The sequence below is a fragment of the Rana temporaria genome, chromosome 2 (genome assembly GCF_905171775.1).
Source record: "Rana temporaria chromosome 2, aRanTem1.1, whole genome shotgun sequence".
Taxonomy (NCBI): Eukaryota; Metazoa; Chordata; class Amphibia; order Anura; family Ranidae; genus Rana; species Rana temporaria.
This window is the reverse complement of record NC_053490.1, coordinates 383,054,793-383,073,296: the sequence shown is the minus strand read 5'-3', so window position 1 is coordinate 383,073,296 and position 18,504 is coordinate 383,054,793. Positions and strand designations below refer to the sequence as shown.

The 18,504-nt window shown below is 45.7% G+C and overlaps 1 protein-coding gene across 2 annotated transcripts in view; it reads left to right on the top strand.

Annotated features, from left to right (window-relative positions):
* Positions 1 to 18,504, top strand: part of LOC120927310 (uromodulin-like) — a 141,416-nt gene that overhangs the window by 25,032 nt on the left and 97,880 nt on the right. The window contains exons 5-6 of one of the 2 annotated variants that reach the window (XM_040337894.1): positions 1,926 to 2,146; positions 17,561 to 17,712. In XM_040337894.1, coding sequence (XP_040193828.1) covers positions 1,926 to 2,146; positions 17,561 to 17,712 — 373 coding nt within the window. The remainder of the gene's footprint in view (positions 1 to 1,925; positions 2,147 to 17,560; positions 17,713 to 18,504) is intronic. The other variant, XM_040337893.1, reaches the window with a different exon arrangement.

Below are 18,504 nucleotides of genomic sequence, written 5' to 3'. Positions count from 1 at the left end.
ATTTTAATTAGTCATTTTAAGTAATTTATATGTAGTAATATTGTCAGTGCTAGGATATTCTCATCATGTTTAGTTATTTGTCACAGTTTGTATATATTTCCATGGTGACTGGTCTAGCCAGTAAGGTAGCATCCAATTCAGTATAATTGCCCTGGTCCAAGATGGCCCCCACAGAGCCTGAGGAAGAAGTACACATGCTTCGAAAGCGTGCACCTTCCTGCTAACCTTACACCCGTAAGTGACGACATCTGCTGCTGTGTTCCAGGGAATACGGCCTCCGTCCCCGCTTGCCATGAGCGCTGGGTTCCACCACCGCTGCCAACATTGGAGAGGATATACAGAGATCACAGATATACAGAGATCCCATCCCCCAACATCAGCACACAAGCAGCCCCCGGGATAGAGCGGATGACAATTATACCAGATAAGCCCAATGTTACAGCTCGTTTGTGAGTGTATCTCCTAATTTTTTATGTAACCTTTAAATAAAACAGTTTTACTGCTACGCTTAGAAGGCGCTGCCTTTTTCCCTTTTGCTACGTTCCCCCATACACCATGTGGGCCCCCCAATGGCCTCCATATAACAGAACAACGCCGAACAATGTTCAGGGTTCTTCTCTCCAATGACACTTGCCATAATGGCGAAGGCCTGCAGCCAGTTAACAAACGTACGCGAAAATTAACCTGTACCACCGTTTTTCTTCATCCTCCTTCTTGGAATAATCAGGCTTGACCCTATCCAAGTTTCCAATGGCAAAAGTGGGAAGATCTCCACATACTCACCCTTGCAAATCTTGTCCCTAACCTCCTGCTTTAAATGTGCTCCCAGCGGACCCTCAAAGCACACGTACACCTCCCATTTTGCTGCGTCTGCAATACGTACCACATCTGTCCGAACAGTAGCCTCTGGGGCCCCCCCGTTCCCCCTGCCTTCTCAGAACCTGACACAGCCCCCGAGAGTCCGGTAGGTGCCACCAGAGGGGGCGCGAATGCCCCTGCTACCCTGGCCATGGCTGACCCCCCTCCATTCCCCGCGGCCACGCTCGCTGCTGGTGCCCATGGGGCCACTTGAGGGGTTTGTCCCTGTCCCCCTGTGAAACACCCCACTAAGTCACGCAGGCCCCCAACTAATCCCGCAGCTGGGCCTCTGACCCCGAACTGGCGGGCACGCTGCCCGCCACCTACGGGCCAGTAGCCACCACTGCCGTATGCGGCGGTGGACCGGCCGCCCCAGCTGCATCCCCTTTTTCTACTAACAAATCACACAATGCATCAGACAATAAAATATAAGAATTGTAAGTGGATTTATCGGGCTGACTGGGAGCACCCCTAACAGCCGCTGCATGGACCTCCCTTGCCGGTTCGTGTTCATGAGACTCCTGCTCTGATAGCTCACCCTCAGACCTGTCGTCCTGGACCAGAACCGGTGGTGATGTCAGCCCCCCAGGCGAAGTGGTCCTGGGAGCCGTGGAGTCCCTCAGCAGTGTGGGCCGTCCCCCCATGAAGCTTCGCCCCCTGCCACAGAACCACGCAGGCCGCCCTGTGAGCCTCCTTGGCTGCCATTTTCCAACCGATCTCCGCCATCTTGTCTCGCGTCCCGCCTCCCAGGTAGGCCATGCCCACCCGTGAAGCCACCTGTCTCTCAAAGTCCCCACGGCTGTGCTGGCACTTTTCCCTCGCCGCTCTGGCAGACTGCTGGCTCCGTTTAGCCGGGGGAGTGGATTGTTCCCCATCAGGCTCTTGGGATGGCGCCCGGCCCTGGATACAGTTATCTATACTTAATTTAATGGGCCAAATGGCTGAAAGTGTCTGTAAGTAGTAGTGACTAGTAAGATAACGATCAATGTAGATCTATAAAAGTACAGTTTTTGTATATATTGCTCACTGATTGATTTATATTTCTTTTGTTGTTGAACTTTTCCCAGGACTTTCTGATTTCAACCCTACAGTCATCTGTGACATCAACACAATGACAGTCACCGTCAGTAAATGTGAACTAGAAACTATTGGTCTTGACTCTTCCACAATTCATCTAAAGAACTCATCAGAAAGATGCAATTTCCCATATTCAGACTCCATCAATGGCCAGACAGTGACTATTATCCAGGCCCATGCAGCATCGAATTGGTGTGGAAACACAGTGACGGTAGCACACTATTGATTTATTTATTAATTTTAGCAACTCCTGTGTTAGATTTGTGTCTATTTCTTACTTTTCTGGAAAAATCGACACTCAGCAATTGGTTTCACTTTTTTTAATAGATATGCCTAAGCCCAACTCCAGCCGAAAAAAATTAATTTCATATAGGATAGACCACAGAGGAGAAAGGGGATTTTTTCTTCCCTCACTTTCTGTCATCAATTAAAACAGAAATCCAGACTGATGAAAATATGGAACTTCTGAAAAATGTTTTATCGATGTGTTTGCCTTCCTGCTACAATTACAACCACATTTCTTTTATAGACATCTTAGCGATAGGCTGTGAGGGAAGACCTTCTCATTGGGTCACTGTAGTAGGCTTTAATCTGCTAAACGGTATTCCCAAGTTGGGCTCGGTGTGAATTTACCAAAAGCGGTAACCCCGGGCCACACTCAGGATCGTATAGCAGGATCCATGTAGAGGTTACTTACATTGTCCCCTGGATCCTGCTATTTCTCCCGGCTGTGATCTGGGAGCCGCCGTGTCTCACTCGATTCACAGTGCCAAGCTTCCATCCCGAGCATTGCGACGCACAGGGACAGAGTTCGGCGCCAAATTCAAAAAGTAAAAAACACAATACATACAGTATACTGAAATATTACAGATTACAGTACTGTATCAAATAAATACACACCCCCTTTGTCCCTAGTGGTTTGTCCAGTTCCCTGCATGCAGTTTTATATTATAAATACTTTTTTTTCTGCCTGAAAACTGGAGATTGTCCATAGCAACTAAAAAGTGTCCCTTTACATCAAGAGTGGTTTTAGACCAGCTAGAAAACCGCAATAATAAATTAGAATCACTTGCAGAATTGAGCGATAGTGATTTGTGGGGAAATTCATCATCAAACACTGAAAGTAATGACAGCGACAATTCTGCAACTGAGCAAATATCAGTGTTTTTGATTTGATTACATTATTTAATACTTTTATTATTATTATATTATTATTTGTTATAATTATTTATAGTTATTTATTATATTATAATTAATGATTTTGTGTTTCAAACTTTATCATACCCGGATGTCTACTAGACTCCTTCTCCCCCAGGAAGTCCCCTAAGTTTTCTACTTACCAATCTATGATCCATGGAGATTTTATTTTTGGGGGCACTGGGTGCTACACTGGATGCATTTTTTTCATGCTGATGCATTTTTGTTTTTGCAGGAGGAGGTTGAATTTTATGAACAAAACTCTGCCAAAAACGCACTAAAGCTAGGTTCAAATCTTTGCATGTAAGGTTGATGCTTTTATATGTGTTTTTGTGGTGCATTTTTCATGCATTTTTTATGCGTTTTCATACTTCCTGCGTTTTTTGGTAGGAGGAGAATTTGGTTGTTAAACACAAAACCCTACCAAAAGCAATTTAAAAACACATATGTTTTTGATGCTGTTCCATTAAAATCTATGAAACCAAAAATGCTCCATTCTGCATGTAAGAAAAGTTCCTGCATCTTTCCAAAAAATGCATTGCAGGAAACTGCAAAAATGTGAATGGGACTCATAGGAAAACATTTTGAATTGATTGTAGTGTGTTTGTGCAGATCTGCAAATGCACTAAAATCTGCATAGATATGAACCTAGCCCAAATTAAAGTCTATGGGGCAAAAAACGGCACCAAAGAAAAAAAATGTGCTTCAGCTGCGCTGCACCAGGCACTGAATGGGCACCATAGAGGATGTCATTTGCATTGATGTGCAGCATGACAATAAACACAGGAGAAAATTGATGTGAACAGAAGGGGGGTGAATTTAGGAAGCATTCACATTTGCGAATGCACCCCCCAGTGGGGGTTCCCAGGATTAGATGTGAGAGGCAGCCTAATTGAAATCAATAGGAGGTTGTCACCTCTCACAGCAGTAATCACAGTCACTGACATGTAAGTGTTCGGCTCTGGACGCAGGCTGCATCCTTATAGATATTGGAAGCTTTTTGATTGTTAGGCTCAATGATTAGGGATGAGCTTCGCGTTCGATACGAACGTATGTTCAACTCGAACATTGGTCGTTTGATCGTTCGACGAAATTCGAACAAAATGGGTCATTCGCGCCAAATTCGAGTGACGCAAAATGTCCCATAATTCACTGCGGCGTTGAGCGCTGATGATTGGCCAAGCATGCTGTATGTCCCGCATGCTTGGCCAATCACAGTGTGCAAAAAACGAAGAGCCATAATTGGCCAAAGCCAGGGTGGCTTTGGCCAATTATGGCTCAGGGGGTTTAGTACACGCCCCACACTATAAAAGGCAGCCTGCAAGGCGGCCTCGTGTAGTGTGTTCCGGCTTTGTGAAAGAGAAGATCAGTCAGACAGTTAGAGAGAGAGAGATAGATAGAGACACAGTTTCTTTTCTACTAGATAGATAGATAGATAGAGCAGGAAGGCTAGTCAGTATAGGTAAATTTACAGTTTGTAGAGAATATATATACATCCCTAGGAGTTGTACATATATTTATAAACTGTATAGCATAGCTAGATCTGCTATTAGTATTTGTCAGGCAGGAGATTATGCTTGATGCAGTGCTCTAACGTGTTGTATTGCCTGCATAGTCTTTAGTTTAAACATAGTACCTAATCATAGTACTCAGTCAGTGTTAGTGGACGTGTGCTATTTAATTACACATACACGCATTTGCTGTTACTGCACGTGTGCTATTTATTTGCACAGAAACGCAGTCGCTGTTAATGCACGTGTGCTCTTTAATTGCACATAAACGCAGTCGCTCTTACTGTGCGTGTGCTGTTTAATAGCAACTAAACGCATTTGCTGTAACTGCATGTGTGCTGTTTAATAGCACCTAAACGCAGTTGGTGTGACTGCACGTTTGCTGTTAAATAGCACCTAAACGCAGTTGGTCTGACTGCACATTTGCTGTTTAATAGCACCTAAACGCAGTTGGTGTGACTGCACGTTTGCTGTTAAATAGCACCTAAACGTAGTTGGTCTGACTGCACGTTTGCTGTTTAATAGCACCTAAATGCAGTTGGTGTGACTGCACGTTTGCTGTTTAATAGCACCTAAACGTAGTTGGTCTGACTGCACGTTTGCTGTTTAATAGCAACTAAACGCATTTGCTGTAACTGCGTGTGTGCTGTTAAATAGCACCTAAACGCAGTTGGTCTGACTGCACGTTTGCTGTTTAATAGCACCTAAACGCAGTTGGTGTGACTGCACCTTTGCTGTTTTATAGCACCTAAACGTAGTTGGTCTGACTGCACGTTTGCTGTTTAATAGCAACTAAACGCATTTGCTGTAACTGCGTGTGTGCTGTTTAATAGCACCTAAACGCAGTTGGTGTGACTGCATGTTTGCTGTTAAATAGCACCTAAACGCAGTTGGTCTGACTGCACGTTTGCTGTTTAAAAGGAACCTAAACGCAGTTGGTGTGACTGCACGTTTGCTGTTAAATAGCACCTAAACGTAGTTGGTCTGACTGCACGTTTGCTGTTTAATAGCACCTAAACGCAGTTGGTGTGACTGCACGTTTGCTGTTAAATAGCACCTAAACGCAGTTGGTGTGACTGCACGTTTGCTGTTAAACAGCACCTAAACGCAGTTGGTCTGACTGCACATTTGCTGTTAAATAGCACCTAAACGCAGTTGGTGTGACTGCACGTTTGCTGTTAAATAGCACCAAAACGCAGTTGGTGTGACTGCACGTTTGCTGTTTAATAGCACCTAAACGTAGTTGGTCTGACTGCACGTTTGCTGTTTAATAGCACCTAAACGCAGTTGGTGTGACTGCACGTTTGCTGTTTAACAGCACCAAAATGTAGTTGGTCTGACTGCACGTTTGCTGTTTAATAGCAACTAAACGCATTTGCTGTAACTGCGTGTGTGCTGTTTAATAGCACCTAAACGCAGTTGGTCTGACTGCACGTTTGCTGTTTAATAGCACCTAAACGCAGTTGGTGTGACTGCACGTTTGCTGTTTAACAGCACCAAAATGTAGTTGGTCTGACTGCACGTTTGCTGTTTAATAGCAACTAAACGCATTTGCTGTAACTGCGTGTGTGCTGTTTAATAGCACCTAAACGCAGTTGGTCTGACTGCACGTTTGCTGTTTAATAGCACCTAAACGCAGTTGGTGTGACTGCACGTTTGCTGTTAAATAGCACCTAAACGTAGTTGGTCTGACTGCACATTTGCTGTTTCATAGCACCTAAACGCAGTTGGTGTGACTGCACGTTTGCTGGTAAATAGCACCTAAACGCAGTTGGTCTGACTGCACGTTTTCTGTTTAATAGCACCTAAACGTAGTTGGTCTGACTGCACGTTTGCTGTTTAATAGCACCTAAAAGCAGTTGGTGTGACTGCACGTTTGCTGTTTTTTAGCACCTAAACGTAGTTGGTCTGACTGCACGTTTGCTGTTTTATAGCACCTAAACCCAGTTGGTGTGACTGCAAGTTTGCTGTTTAATAGCACCTAAACGCAGTTGGTGTGACTGCACGTTTGCTGTTTTCTAGCACCTAAACGCAGTTGGTGTGACTGCACGTTTGCTATTTTATAGCACCTAAACGTAGTTGGTCTGACTGCACGTTTTCTGTTTTATAGCACCTAAACGCAGTTGGTGTGACTGCACGTTTGCTGTTTAATAGCACCTAAACGTAGTTGGTCTGACGGCACGTTTGCTGTTTAATAGCAACTAAACGCATTTGCTGTAACTGCGTGTGTGCTGTTTTATAGCACCTAAACGCGGTTGGTGTGACTGCACGTTTGCTGTTAAATAGCACCTAAACGCAGTTGGTCTGACTGCACGTTTGCTGTTTAATAGCACCTAAACGCAGTTGGTGTGACTGCACGTTTGCTGTTAAATAGCACCTAAACGTAGTTGGTCTGACTGCACGTTTGCTGTTTAATAGCACCTAAACGCAGTTGGTGTGACTGCACGTTTGCTGTTTAATAGCACCTAAACGTAGTTGGTCTGACTGCACGTTTGCTGTTTAATAGCAACTAAACGCATTTGCTGTAACTGCGTGTGTGCTGTTTAATAGCACCTAAACGCAGTTGGTGTGACTGCACGTTTGCTGTTAAATAGCACCTAAACGCAGTTGGTCTGACTGCACGTTTGCTGTTTAATAGCACCTAAACGCAGTTGGTGTGACTGCACGTTTGCTGTTAAATAGCACCTAAACGTAGTTGGTCTGACTGCACATTTGCTGTTTCATAGCACCTAAACGCAGTTGGTGTGACTGCACGTTTGCTGGTAAATAGCACCTAAACGCAGTTGGTCTGACTGCACGTTTTCTGTTTAATAGCACCTAAACGCAGTTGGTGTGACTGCACGTTTGCTGTTAAATAGCACCTAAACGCAGTTGGTGTGACTGCACGTTTGCTGTTTAATAGCACCTAAACGCAGTTGGTGTGACTGCACGTTTGCTGTTAAATAGCACCTAAACGTAGTTGGTCTGACTGCACGTTTGCTGTTTAATAGCACCTAAACGCAGTTGGTGTGACTGCACGTTTGCTGTTTAACAGTTGGTGTGACTGCACGTTTGCTGTTAAATAGCACCTAAACGCAGTTGGTCTGACTGCACGTTTTCTGTTTAATAGCACCTAAACGCAGTTGGTGTGACTGCACGTTTGCTGTTAAATAGCACCTAAACGCAGTTGGTGTGACTGCACGTTTTCTGTTTAATAGCACCTAAACGCAGTTGGTCTGACTGCACGTTTGCTGTTTAATAGCACCTAAACGTAGTTGGTGTGACTGCACGTTTGCTGTTTAATAGCAACTAAACGCATTTGCTGTAACTGCATGTGTGCTGTTTAATAGCACCTAAACGCAGTTGGTGTGACTGCACGTTTGCTGTTAAATAGCACCTAAACGTAGTTGGTCTGACTGCACGTTTGCTGTTTAATAGCACCTAAACGTAGTTGGTGTGACTGCACGTTTGCTGTTTAATAGCACCTAAATGTAGTTGGTCTTACTGCACGTTTGCTGTTTTATAGCAACTAAACGCATTTGCTGTAACTGCATGTGTGCTGTTTAATAGCACCTAAACGTAGTTGGTCTGACTGCACGTTTGCTGTTTAATAGCACCTAAACGCAGTTGGTTTGACGCATTAATATGTCTGGAAGGACAACAAAGAGAGGCAAAGAGTCACGAGGGCAAGCAGGCTCTGCATCTAGAGGTAACGCTGTTGGTGGATGCGGTGCATCCTCTTCAGCATGTGGCCGTGGCCGCTCGTCCTTCTTTTCGGGAGCTGGCCGTGTTGAGCCTCAACATGCAGAGAAATTAGTACAGTGGATGACCAAGCCGTCCTCATCCTCCTCATCCTCTCGCACACAGACTGATCGTAGTTTGTCTGGCAAAGCAGCTGCCAAGGCATCCTCTTCCCTCTGCACAATGGCATCACACAATCCTTCCCTAGTCCCACCATGTCCTCCTGAGGAGGGGTGGCCGAGAGGGACAGCAATCTGGCGATGATGTTACCCCAGCTGGAGCATACTGCCAGGTTTTCGACAGTGATGAGGAGGGAGGGGATGATGAGGTCACTGACTCTACATGGGTGCCTGATAGGAGAGAGGAGGAGGAAGAGGAGGAGGAGGAGGACGAGGCACAGGCACATCTCCAAAGAGGCAGGATGCCCTCCAGGCGTCAGCTTAAAGGCAGCACACCAACTGCATTACGTGGCACATCTTCGCTTGTGCATGGCGCTGCTGTGTCTCAACGGTACAGCAAAAGTTCTTTGGTGTGGGCCTCTTTTGAAACATGTCCATCAGATCGTACCTTTGCTATTTGCAACATATGTCTCAAGCGTATCTCGCATGGCCAAAACATCACCCGCTTGGGCACCACATGCTTGTCCAGACATATGTCGACCTGCCATGCAGCTCGTTGGCAAGCATACCAGTAAGACCCACACCAAAGACCAAAGCGGACCTCCCCTTGCCCTTCTGTGACCTCCAACCCCACTAGACCCCCCAGTCCTCTCTGAAGCCTGCACTGAAATAGGTGTGTCACAACCTAGTAGTGGTAGTACATGCGGGCAATCTACTGATAGTACCAGACAAATTTCCCTGCCCCAGCTGCTGCAGCGCCGAAAGAAGTACGCTCCCAGCCATCCACATGCCCAGCGGTTGAATGCTAGCTTAGCAAAATTGCTAGCACTTCAACTGCTACCTTTTCAGTTGGTAGATTCTGCCCCCTTCTGTGAGTTTGTGGAATGTGCAGTACCTCAGTGGCAGGTACCCAAATGCCACTTTTTCTCATGGAAGGCGATTACGGCTCTCTACCGGCATGTGGAAGGCAATGTCCATGCCTCGCTGGACAGGGCGGTCAGTAGTAAGGTGCATCTTACCGCTGACTCATGGTCCAGCAGGCATGGACAGGGACGTTACCTGTCTTTTACGGCCCATTGGGTGACTCTGCTGGCAGCTGGGAAGGACGCAGGGAAAGGTACAGTAGTTTTGGAGGTTGTTCCGCCACCACGCCTCCAAAACACTACTACTGGTTGTGACACACCTCTCTCCTCCACCCCCTCCTCTTCTTCTTCCTCTGTGGCCTCTTCCTGTGGTGATGTTTCCTCAGAACCAGCCATGCTCCATAGGCGTACGAGGGGCTACGCAGGAATGCAGGCCAAGAGATGCCATGCGGTGCTAGAGCTGGTGTGCTTGGGAGACAGGAGCCACACCGGGGAAGAGGTTCTTTCAGCTCTGCAAGGGTAGGCTCAGAGGTGGTTGACGCCACGCCAGCTGAAGCCTGGAATGGTGGTCAGCGATAATGGCACCAACCTCCTCTCTGCCCTGCGACAGGGAAAACTCACCCATGTGCCCTGTTTTGCGCATGTCCTGAATTTGGTGGTGCAGCGGTTCTTGGGCAGGTACCCGGGCTTACAGGATGTCCTGAAGCAGGCCAGGAAGTCTGTGTGCATTTCCGGAGGTCATATAATGCCACTGCTCGGCTCACATACCTCCAAAGGGAATACAACCTGTCCAAGAACCGACTAATCTGTGATATGCCCACCAGATGGAACTCTACGTTGGCCATGCTGCAGCGGCTGCACACGCAGCAGAGGGCCATCAATGAGTACCTGTGCCAATATGGCAGCAGAACTGGGTCAGGGGAGCTTGGTTTTTTTCACCACGCCAGTGGGCCTTGATCAGGGATGCATGCACTGTCCTGTCACCATTTGAGGAGGCCACGAGGATGGTGAGCAGTGACAATGCTTGCATCAGTGAGACTGTCCCTCTTATTCACATGTTGGAGCACACGCTACGTGGAATAATGGACAGGGCCCTTGAGGCAGAACAGAGGGAGGAAGAGGAGGACTTCCTTACCTCTCAAGGCCCCCTTTATCCAGACACTGTTCCTGCTTGCCCACCTAGCACACAGGAAGAGGAGGAGGAGGATGAGGAGGAGGAGGATGATTGTATCAGCAGCATGGAGGTGGAGCCTAGTACTCAGCATCAACAACAGCAGTCTTCAAGGGATCATTTACAGTCCCAAGGAACACGTGGACTTTTACGTGGCTGGGATGAGGTGGCTGCGGATCCTGTCGTCCTCAGTGACCCAGAGGACTGTGCCCCGAATGCCTCTGCAAACCTACGCTGCATGGCCTCCCTGATCCTGCAAAGCCTGCGTAAGGATCCTTGTGTACGTGCTATCAAGGAGAGGGATCATTACTGGCTGGCAACTCTTTTTTGATCCACGTTACAAGAGTAAGGTAGCGGACCTTATGTTGCCATCGCAGAGGGAGCAGAAGATGAAACTTCTGCGGGAGGCCTTGCAGAAGGGTCTGTGCAATGCGTTCCCAGAACCGGGGGGATTACCAAAGCCTGGCCCTGGACAACGTCTCGCTGAGGCTTCGGTGAGTCAGAGAAGGAGCGGTGGAGAAGGTGGCCATCTGACCGATGCGTTCAGACAATTTTTTAGTCCGCAGCCCCAAGGTCTGACCGGTTCCAGCAACCATCGCCAGCGTCTGGTTTACATGGTCCGGGAATACCTAGGGGCAAGATCCGACTTGGACACCTTCCCCACGGAAAATCCTCTGGCTTACTGGGTCTTGAGGATGGATCACTGGCCAGAGCTTGCACAGTACGCAATTGAGCTACTGGCTTGCCCTGCATCCAGTGTTCTTTCAGAATGCACATTCAGTGCTGCTGGAGGCTTTGTGACCGATCACAGGGTGCGCCTCTCCACCGACTCTGTTGATCGACTGACCTTCATCAAAATGAATCAGGCTTGGATCAAGACCAGCTACCAAGCACCTGATGCTGATGTTACTGAATAATACTTTTTTGTTGAAATGTCAGATCCCTTTGAGACTGCATATGCTGATGCTGAGTGACTGTCCTGTTATGCTGCTGATGGAATATCCTTCTCCTCCTCACTTTTCTTGCTGATAGCTAGTAAGAAATTTTGTGTTTCTGGGCTCCGCCACCAGTGCCTAAGGCCTAATTTTTCTGCCCCTGTTTAACAGGGGCGCCTAATATCAATTTTTGATGCAATACTTTGCACGTGGCTCCTTGTTGCGCTCCAATTACAGTTATTGGGAGGGGTTGCAGTGTTGTGTTGTGCCTAAGTCCCAATTTTTGTGCCCCTGTTTAACCAGTTAACCACCAGCCGCCGTCCAAAAACGGCGGCAAGGTGGTTGCTTAACTGGGGGTCGCCATTCTGAAACGGCGCCCAGCAGAAGCAGTAATGCGCGCCGCCTCGGGCGCGCACACAGAAAATTCTGTGCGCGCCGGGTCTATGAGACCCGGCGCTACACAGATCACGGTAACTGACCGACAACAGCGGTCTTTTACCATGTGATCGCGCCGTCCAATGACGGCGCGATCACAGGTAAACAAACCGGCGTCATTTGATGACGCCGGTTCCTCCCTCCTCTCGCTGTACCGATCGGTACAGTGTGAGAGGAGAGCGCGGATGGCAGCAGCAGTGTGGGATGGATCTGTGACAATTGCAGTCACAGATCCATCCATCCCTGCTCAGCCATCCCTGCATTAACCCCTGCAATACTCTGCCTTCCCTGCGCAATACTCTGCAATGCTCAGCCTTCCCTGCGCAATTACTCTGCAATACCCCCTGCGCAATACTCTGCAATACCCCCGCGCAATACTCTGCAAAACCTCCGCGCAATACTCTGCAAAACCCCCGCGCAATACTCTGCAAAACCCCCGCGCAATACTCTGCAAAACCCCTGCGCAATACTCTGCAAAACCCCCGCGCAATACTCTGCAATACCCCCGCGCAATACTCTGCAATACCCCCGCGCAATACTCTGCAATACCCCCGCGCAATACTCTGCAATACCCCCGCGCAATACTCTGCAATACCCCCGCTCAATACTCTGCAATACCCCCGCACAATACTCTGCAATACCCCCCACACAATACACTGCAATACCCCCGCACCAATACTCTGCAATACCCCCGCGCAATACTCTGCAATACCCCCGCGCAATACTCTGCAATACCCCCACGCAATACTCTGCAATACCCCCGCGCAATACTCTGCAATACCCCCGCGCGATACTCTGCAGTACCCCTTGCGCGATACTCTGCAATACCCCCGCGCAATACTCTGCAATACCCCCGCGCAATACTCTGCCGTACCCCCGCGCAATACTCTGCCATACCCCTTGCGCAATACTCTGCAGTACCCCCGCACAATACTCTGCAATACCCCCCGCGCAATACTCTGCAGTACCCCCCGCACAATACTCTGCAATACCCCCCGCACAATACTCTGCAATACCCCCCGCACAATACTCTGCAATACCCCCCACACAATACTCTGCAATACCCCCGCACCATACTCTGCAATACCCCCCACACAATACTCTGCAATACCCCCCACACAATACTCTGCAATACCCCCCACACAATACTCTGCAATACCCCCACACAATACTCTGCAGTACCCCCCACACAATACTCTGCAATACCCCCCACACCAATACTCTGCAATACCCCCGCACCAATACTCTGCAATACCCCCGCACCATACTCTGCAATACCCCCGCACCATACTCTGCAATACCCCCGCACCAATACTTTGCAATACCCCGGCCAATACTTTGCAATACCCCGGCCAATACTCTGCAATACCCAGAAAATACTCTGGGGAAAAAAATGTGTTTTAACCACTTCCCGCCCACGTCATATGAGGTCCTTGACTTTGTGCGGGGATATCTAAATGATGCCTGCAGCTACAGGCATCATTCAGATATCATTTTTAGCCGGCGATTCTCTACACCATAAGAACGATCATGGCGGCTGTTCCGCCTCTTGATCGTTCTTACGGGAGGCAAAAAGGGACGTCCCCACTCCCTTCGCCCTCCGGTGCTTCTTCTGACTCACCGCTGCGATTGAAGCCAGAATCGTTTTTATTCTTGTTTTTTTCAGGCTTCCCAGCCTAGAGGTGAGATGTGGGGTCTTATTGACCCCATATCTCACTGTAAAGAGGACCTGTCATGCTATATTCCTATTACAAGGGATGTTTCCATTCCTTGTAATTGGAATAAAAGTGATCAAAACATTTATTTTTGGGGAAAAACGTGTCAAACTAAAATAAATAAAGTAAAATGAACAATAAAAATAAAAAATAAATATTTAAAGCGCCCCTGTTCCCGCGTGCTCGTATACAGAAGCGAATGTGTACGTAAGTCCCACCCACATATGAAAACGGTGTTCAAACCACACATGTGGGGTATCGCTGTGAACGTTAGAGCGAGAGCAATCATTTTGGCCCCAGACCTCCTCTGTAACTAAAAACATGTAACCAGTAAAAACATTTAAAACGTCACCTATGGGGATTTTTAAGTAGCGAAGTTTGGCGCCATTCCACAAGCGTGTGCAATATTGAAGGGTGACATGTTGGGTATCTATTTACTCGGCGTAACTTCATCTTTCATATTATGCAAAAACATTGGGCTAACTTTAATGTTTTTTTTTTTAAAAAGCACAAAACTGTTTTATTTCCCAAAAAAATGCGTTCGAAAAATTGCTGTGCAAATACCATGCGCGATAAAAAGTTGCAACGACCGCCATTGTATTCTCTAGGGTCTTTGCTAAAAAAGCATATATAATGTTTTGGGGTTCTATGTAATTTTCTAGCAAATAAATGATGATTTTTACATGTAGGAGAGAAATGTCAGAACTGGTCTGGGTGCTCCAGAACGCCTGATGGTGCTCCCTGCATGTCGGGCCTCTGTATGTGGCCACGCTGTGTAAAAGTCTCACACATGTGGTATCGCCATACTCGGGAGGAATAGCAGAATGTGTTTTGGGGTGTAATTTGTGGTATGCATATGCTGTGTGTGAGAAATAACCTGCTAATATGAAACTTTTGTGGAAAAAAAATAAAAATAAAAAAAACCTTGATTTTGCAAAGAATTGTGGGAAAAAATGACAACTTCAAAAAACTCACCATGCCTCTTTCTAAATACCTTGGAATGTCTTCTTTCCAAAAAGGGGTCATTTAGGGGGTATTTGTACTTTTCTGGCATGTTAGGGTCTCAAGAAATGAGAGAGGCTGTCAGTACATCAGATGTGATCAAATTGATCAATTTTCAGTAATTGGTACCATAGCTTGTAGACCTTATAACTTTCACCCAGACTAAATAATATCCAATTTTTTTTTTTTTAACCAAAGATATGTAGCAGTATACATTTTAGGCCAAATTTATGAAGAAAAATTCATTTTTTGCAAAATTTTATAATAGAAATGAAGAAAAATTCATTTTTTTACAAAATTTTCGTTCTTTTTTCATTTATAGCGAAAAAAATAAAAACCGCAGAGGTGATCAAATACCACCAAAAGAAAGCTCTATTTGTGGGAAAAAAAGGACAAAAATTTCATTTGGTTACAGTGTTGTATGACTGAGTTATTGTCATTCAAAATGTGAGAGCACCGAAAGCTGAAAATTGGTCTGGTTATTAAGTGGGTTTAAGTGCCCAGTTGTCAAGTGGTTAACAGGGGCGCCTAATAACAATTTTTGATGCAATAATTTGCACGTGGCTCCTTGTTGCGCTCCAATTACAGTTATTGGGAGGGGTTGCAGTATTGTGTTGTGCCTAAGGACACATTTTTCTGCCCCTGTTTAACAGGGGCGCCTAATAACAATTTTTGATGCAATACTTTGCACGTGGCTCCTTGTTGCGCTCCAATTACAGTTATTGGGAGGGGTTGCAGTGTTGTGTTGTGCCTAAGGCCTAATTTTTGTGCCCCTGTTTAACAGGGGCGTCTAATAACAATTTTTGATGCAATACTTTGCACGTGGCTCCTTGTTGTGCTCCAATTACAGTTATTGGGAGGGGTTGCAGTGTTGTGTTGTGCCTAAGGCCTAATTTTTGTGCCCCTGTTTAACAGGGGCGTCTAATAACAATTTTTGATGGAATAATTTGCACGTGGCTCCTTGTTGTGCTCCAATTACAGTTATTGGGAGGGGTTGCAATGTTGTGTTGTGCCTAAGGCACAATTTTTCTGCCCCTGTTTGACAGGGGCGCCTAATAACAATTTTTGATGCAATACTTTGCACGTGGCTCCTTGTTGTGCTCCAATTACAGTTATTGGGAGGGGTTGCAATGTTGTGTTGTGCCTAAGGCACAATTTTTCTGCCCCTGTTTGACAGGGGCGCCTAATAACAATTTTTGATGCAATACTTTGCACGTGGCTCCTTGTTGTGCTCCAATTACAGTTATTGGGAGGGGTTGCAGTGTTGTGTTGTGCCTAAGGCCTAATTTTTGTGCCCCTGTTTAACAGGGGCGTCTAATAACAATTTTTGATGCAATACTTTGCACGTGGCTCCTTGTTGTGCTCCAATTACAGTTATTGGGAGGGGCTCCCCCCCCCCCGCTACTAACTCCTACAGCGCCCCCTGTGGTTAACTCCCAAACTGCAACTGTCATTTTCACAATAAACAATGCAATTTAAATGCATTTTTTGCTGTGAAAATGACAATGGTCCCAAAAATCTGTCAAAATTGTCCGAAGTGTCCGCCATAAAAATCGCTGATCGCCACCATTAGTAGTAAAAAAAAATAATTAATAAAAATGCAATAAAACTATCCCCTATTTTGTAAACGCTATAAATTTTGCGCAAACCAATCGATAAACGCCTATTGCGATTTTTTTTACCAAAAATAGGTAGAAGAATACGTATCAGCCTAAACTGAGGGAAAAAAATTTATATATGTTTTTGGGGGATATTTATTATAGCAAAAAGTAAAAAATATTGATTTTTTTTCAAAATTGTCGCTCTATTTTTGTTTATAGCGAAAAAAATAAAAACCGCAGAGGTGATCAAATACCACCAAAAGAAAGCTCTATTTGTGGGGAAAAAAGGACGCCAATTTTGTTTGGGAGCCACGTCGCACGACCGTGCAATTGTCTGTTAAAGCGACGCAGTGCCGAATTCGCAAAACCTGGCCTGGGCATTTAGCTGCCTAAAGGTCCGGGGCTTAAGTGGTTAACAGGGGCGTCTAATAACAATTTTTGATGCAATAATTTGCACGTGGCTCCTTGTTGTGCTCCAATTACAGTTATTGGGAGGGGTTGCAGTGTTGTGCTGTGCCTAAGGCACAATTTTTCTGCCCCTGTTTAACAGGGGCGCCTGATAACAATTTTTGATGCAATACTTTGCACGTGGCTCCTTGTTGCGCTCCAATTACAGTTATTGGGATGGGTTGCAGTGTTGTGTTGTGCCTAAGGACAAATTTTTCTGCCCCTGTTTAACAGGGGCGCCTAAAACCAATTTTTGATGCAATACTTTGCACGTGGCTCTTTGTTGCGCTCCAATTACAGTATGTTTGAGGGGTGCCCTTTTTTCTAGAATTTTGCTTTCACAAAAAAATAATGGCCCCCCACCACCCCTAAAATAATCGAGATATTGTTGTCGCACAGCACGTGCGCAAGCAGTATTAAATTACTTTTTTCTTATAATAATTTTATGTTGTGCAGGGACAGTTATAAACACGTGCCACTACTATAGACACACAGCAGGTGTGATATTTAAAGGAATTTTTCATTTTTTTTTCACTTTAAGCATCATTAAAATCGCTGCTCCGGAAAAACAGACGTTTTTAAAACTTTTTTTTCCATTGATACATGTTCTCTGGGGCAAGACTCGGGTTCTGAAAGACGTTTTCCAACATTAGATTGAATATTGTTCTTTAAAATGAGCGTTTTTGAATTCGAACGTTCGAGTCCCATAGACTTCAATGGGGTTCTAAATGTTTGCGCGAACCCGAGGTCTGTTCGAACGTTCTGGTGTGAACCGAATGCGGGTATGTTCGGCTCATCCCTATCAATGATTAACAGACTTAATTTCCACTAGATATAGTGAGTTTTAAAAGTAACCGTGTGTATTTTAAAGCTGTTTTTCCACTGCTAATCACTGGACTCTATCCACAGGAAGATGCCTTCAATATCAATATTTCCAACACAGTTTACATTGGACACCTGGATAAACCCATCATCACATCAAATAATATCAGCTTTAACTTTACCTGTGTGTATAATCGGACTATGCAAACAGTTCTGAAACTGCCTGGAATTATCCAACAGTAAGAAAAAATATAAGACATAGAGAGTTGTTTGTGCATTATACTATCATATTTGTTCTTTCTCCTTCACTAACCTCTCATTCCCATTAACCAGTTTATGATGTTTACAGTGAAACATAAATACTATGTACACACAGCACTGAATTTTGTGAATCTAAGATGTTTTCCAAATCCATAATTTGTACCTAATGGTGGTAAAGCAGACCCAACCTTAGATTTTTTTTTAGTCATGTTCAAGTGCATGCCAAGTAATCAGTAAGTGTAACTTATCGATGGATCCACGACAGAGATCACAGTTTTCACCCTGACAATGCTTTAATCTGCTTTTCTCCCAGAATGCTGGCACACCTCTGTTCAGGCATCACCCAGGGTCAGAACTTGCACTTCTTGCACTGAGATGTTAGCTCTGGGATCATACAGCTTTCTTGAAAAATTATAATTGTGTCATAATCAGCAGAAGACTGCTGGTTGGGGTTAGGGGGCTTTACCACTCCTAGTGCAGGATCAACAAATAATAAAGACATGATAATCAAAGCAGAAGGTCAGACACCCTAAGCTGGCCAAACACTGACTAATTTTTTTTGCTTCAACAGGTACCAGCTCAGTTTTGATCAGTGTGTGGCCATTCCTGTTCAACAGAAGTTGATGTGTTAGGGTCACCTTTACAGAAAAAATAAAAAAGTGAACTAACACTATGCAATCATCACTGCCTGCATCCCCTCGGCCCTTACCTCCATGGGTGATACAGTTTCCCCATCCACACAGCACGGTGCAGCAGTCCTGGGGTTTGAA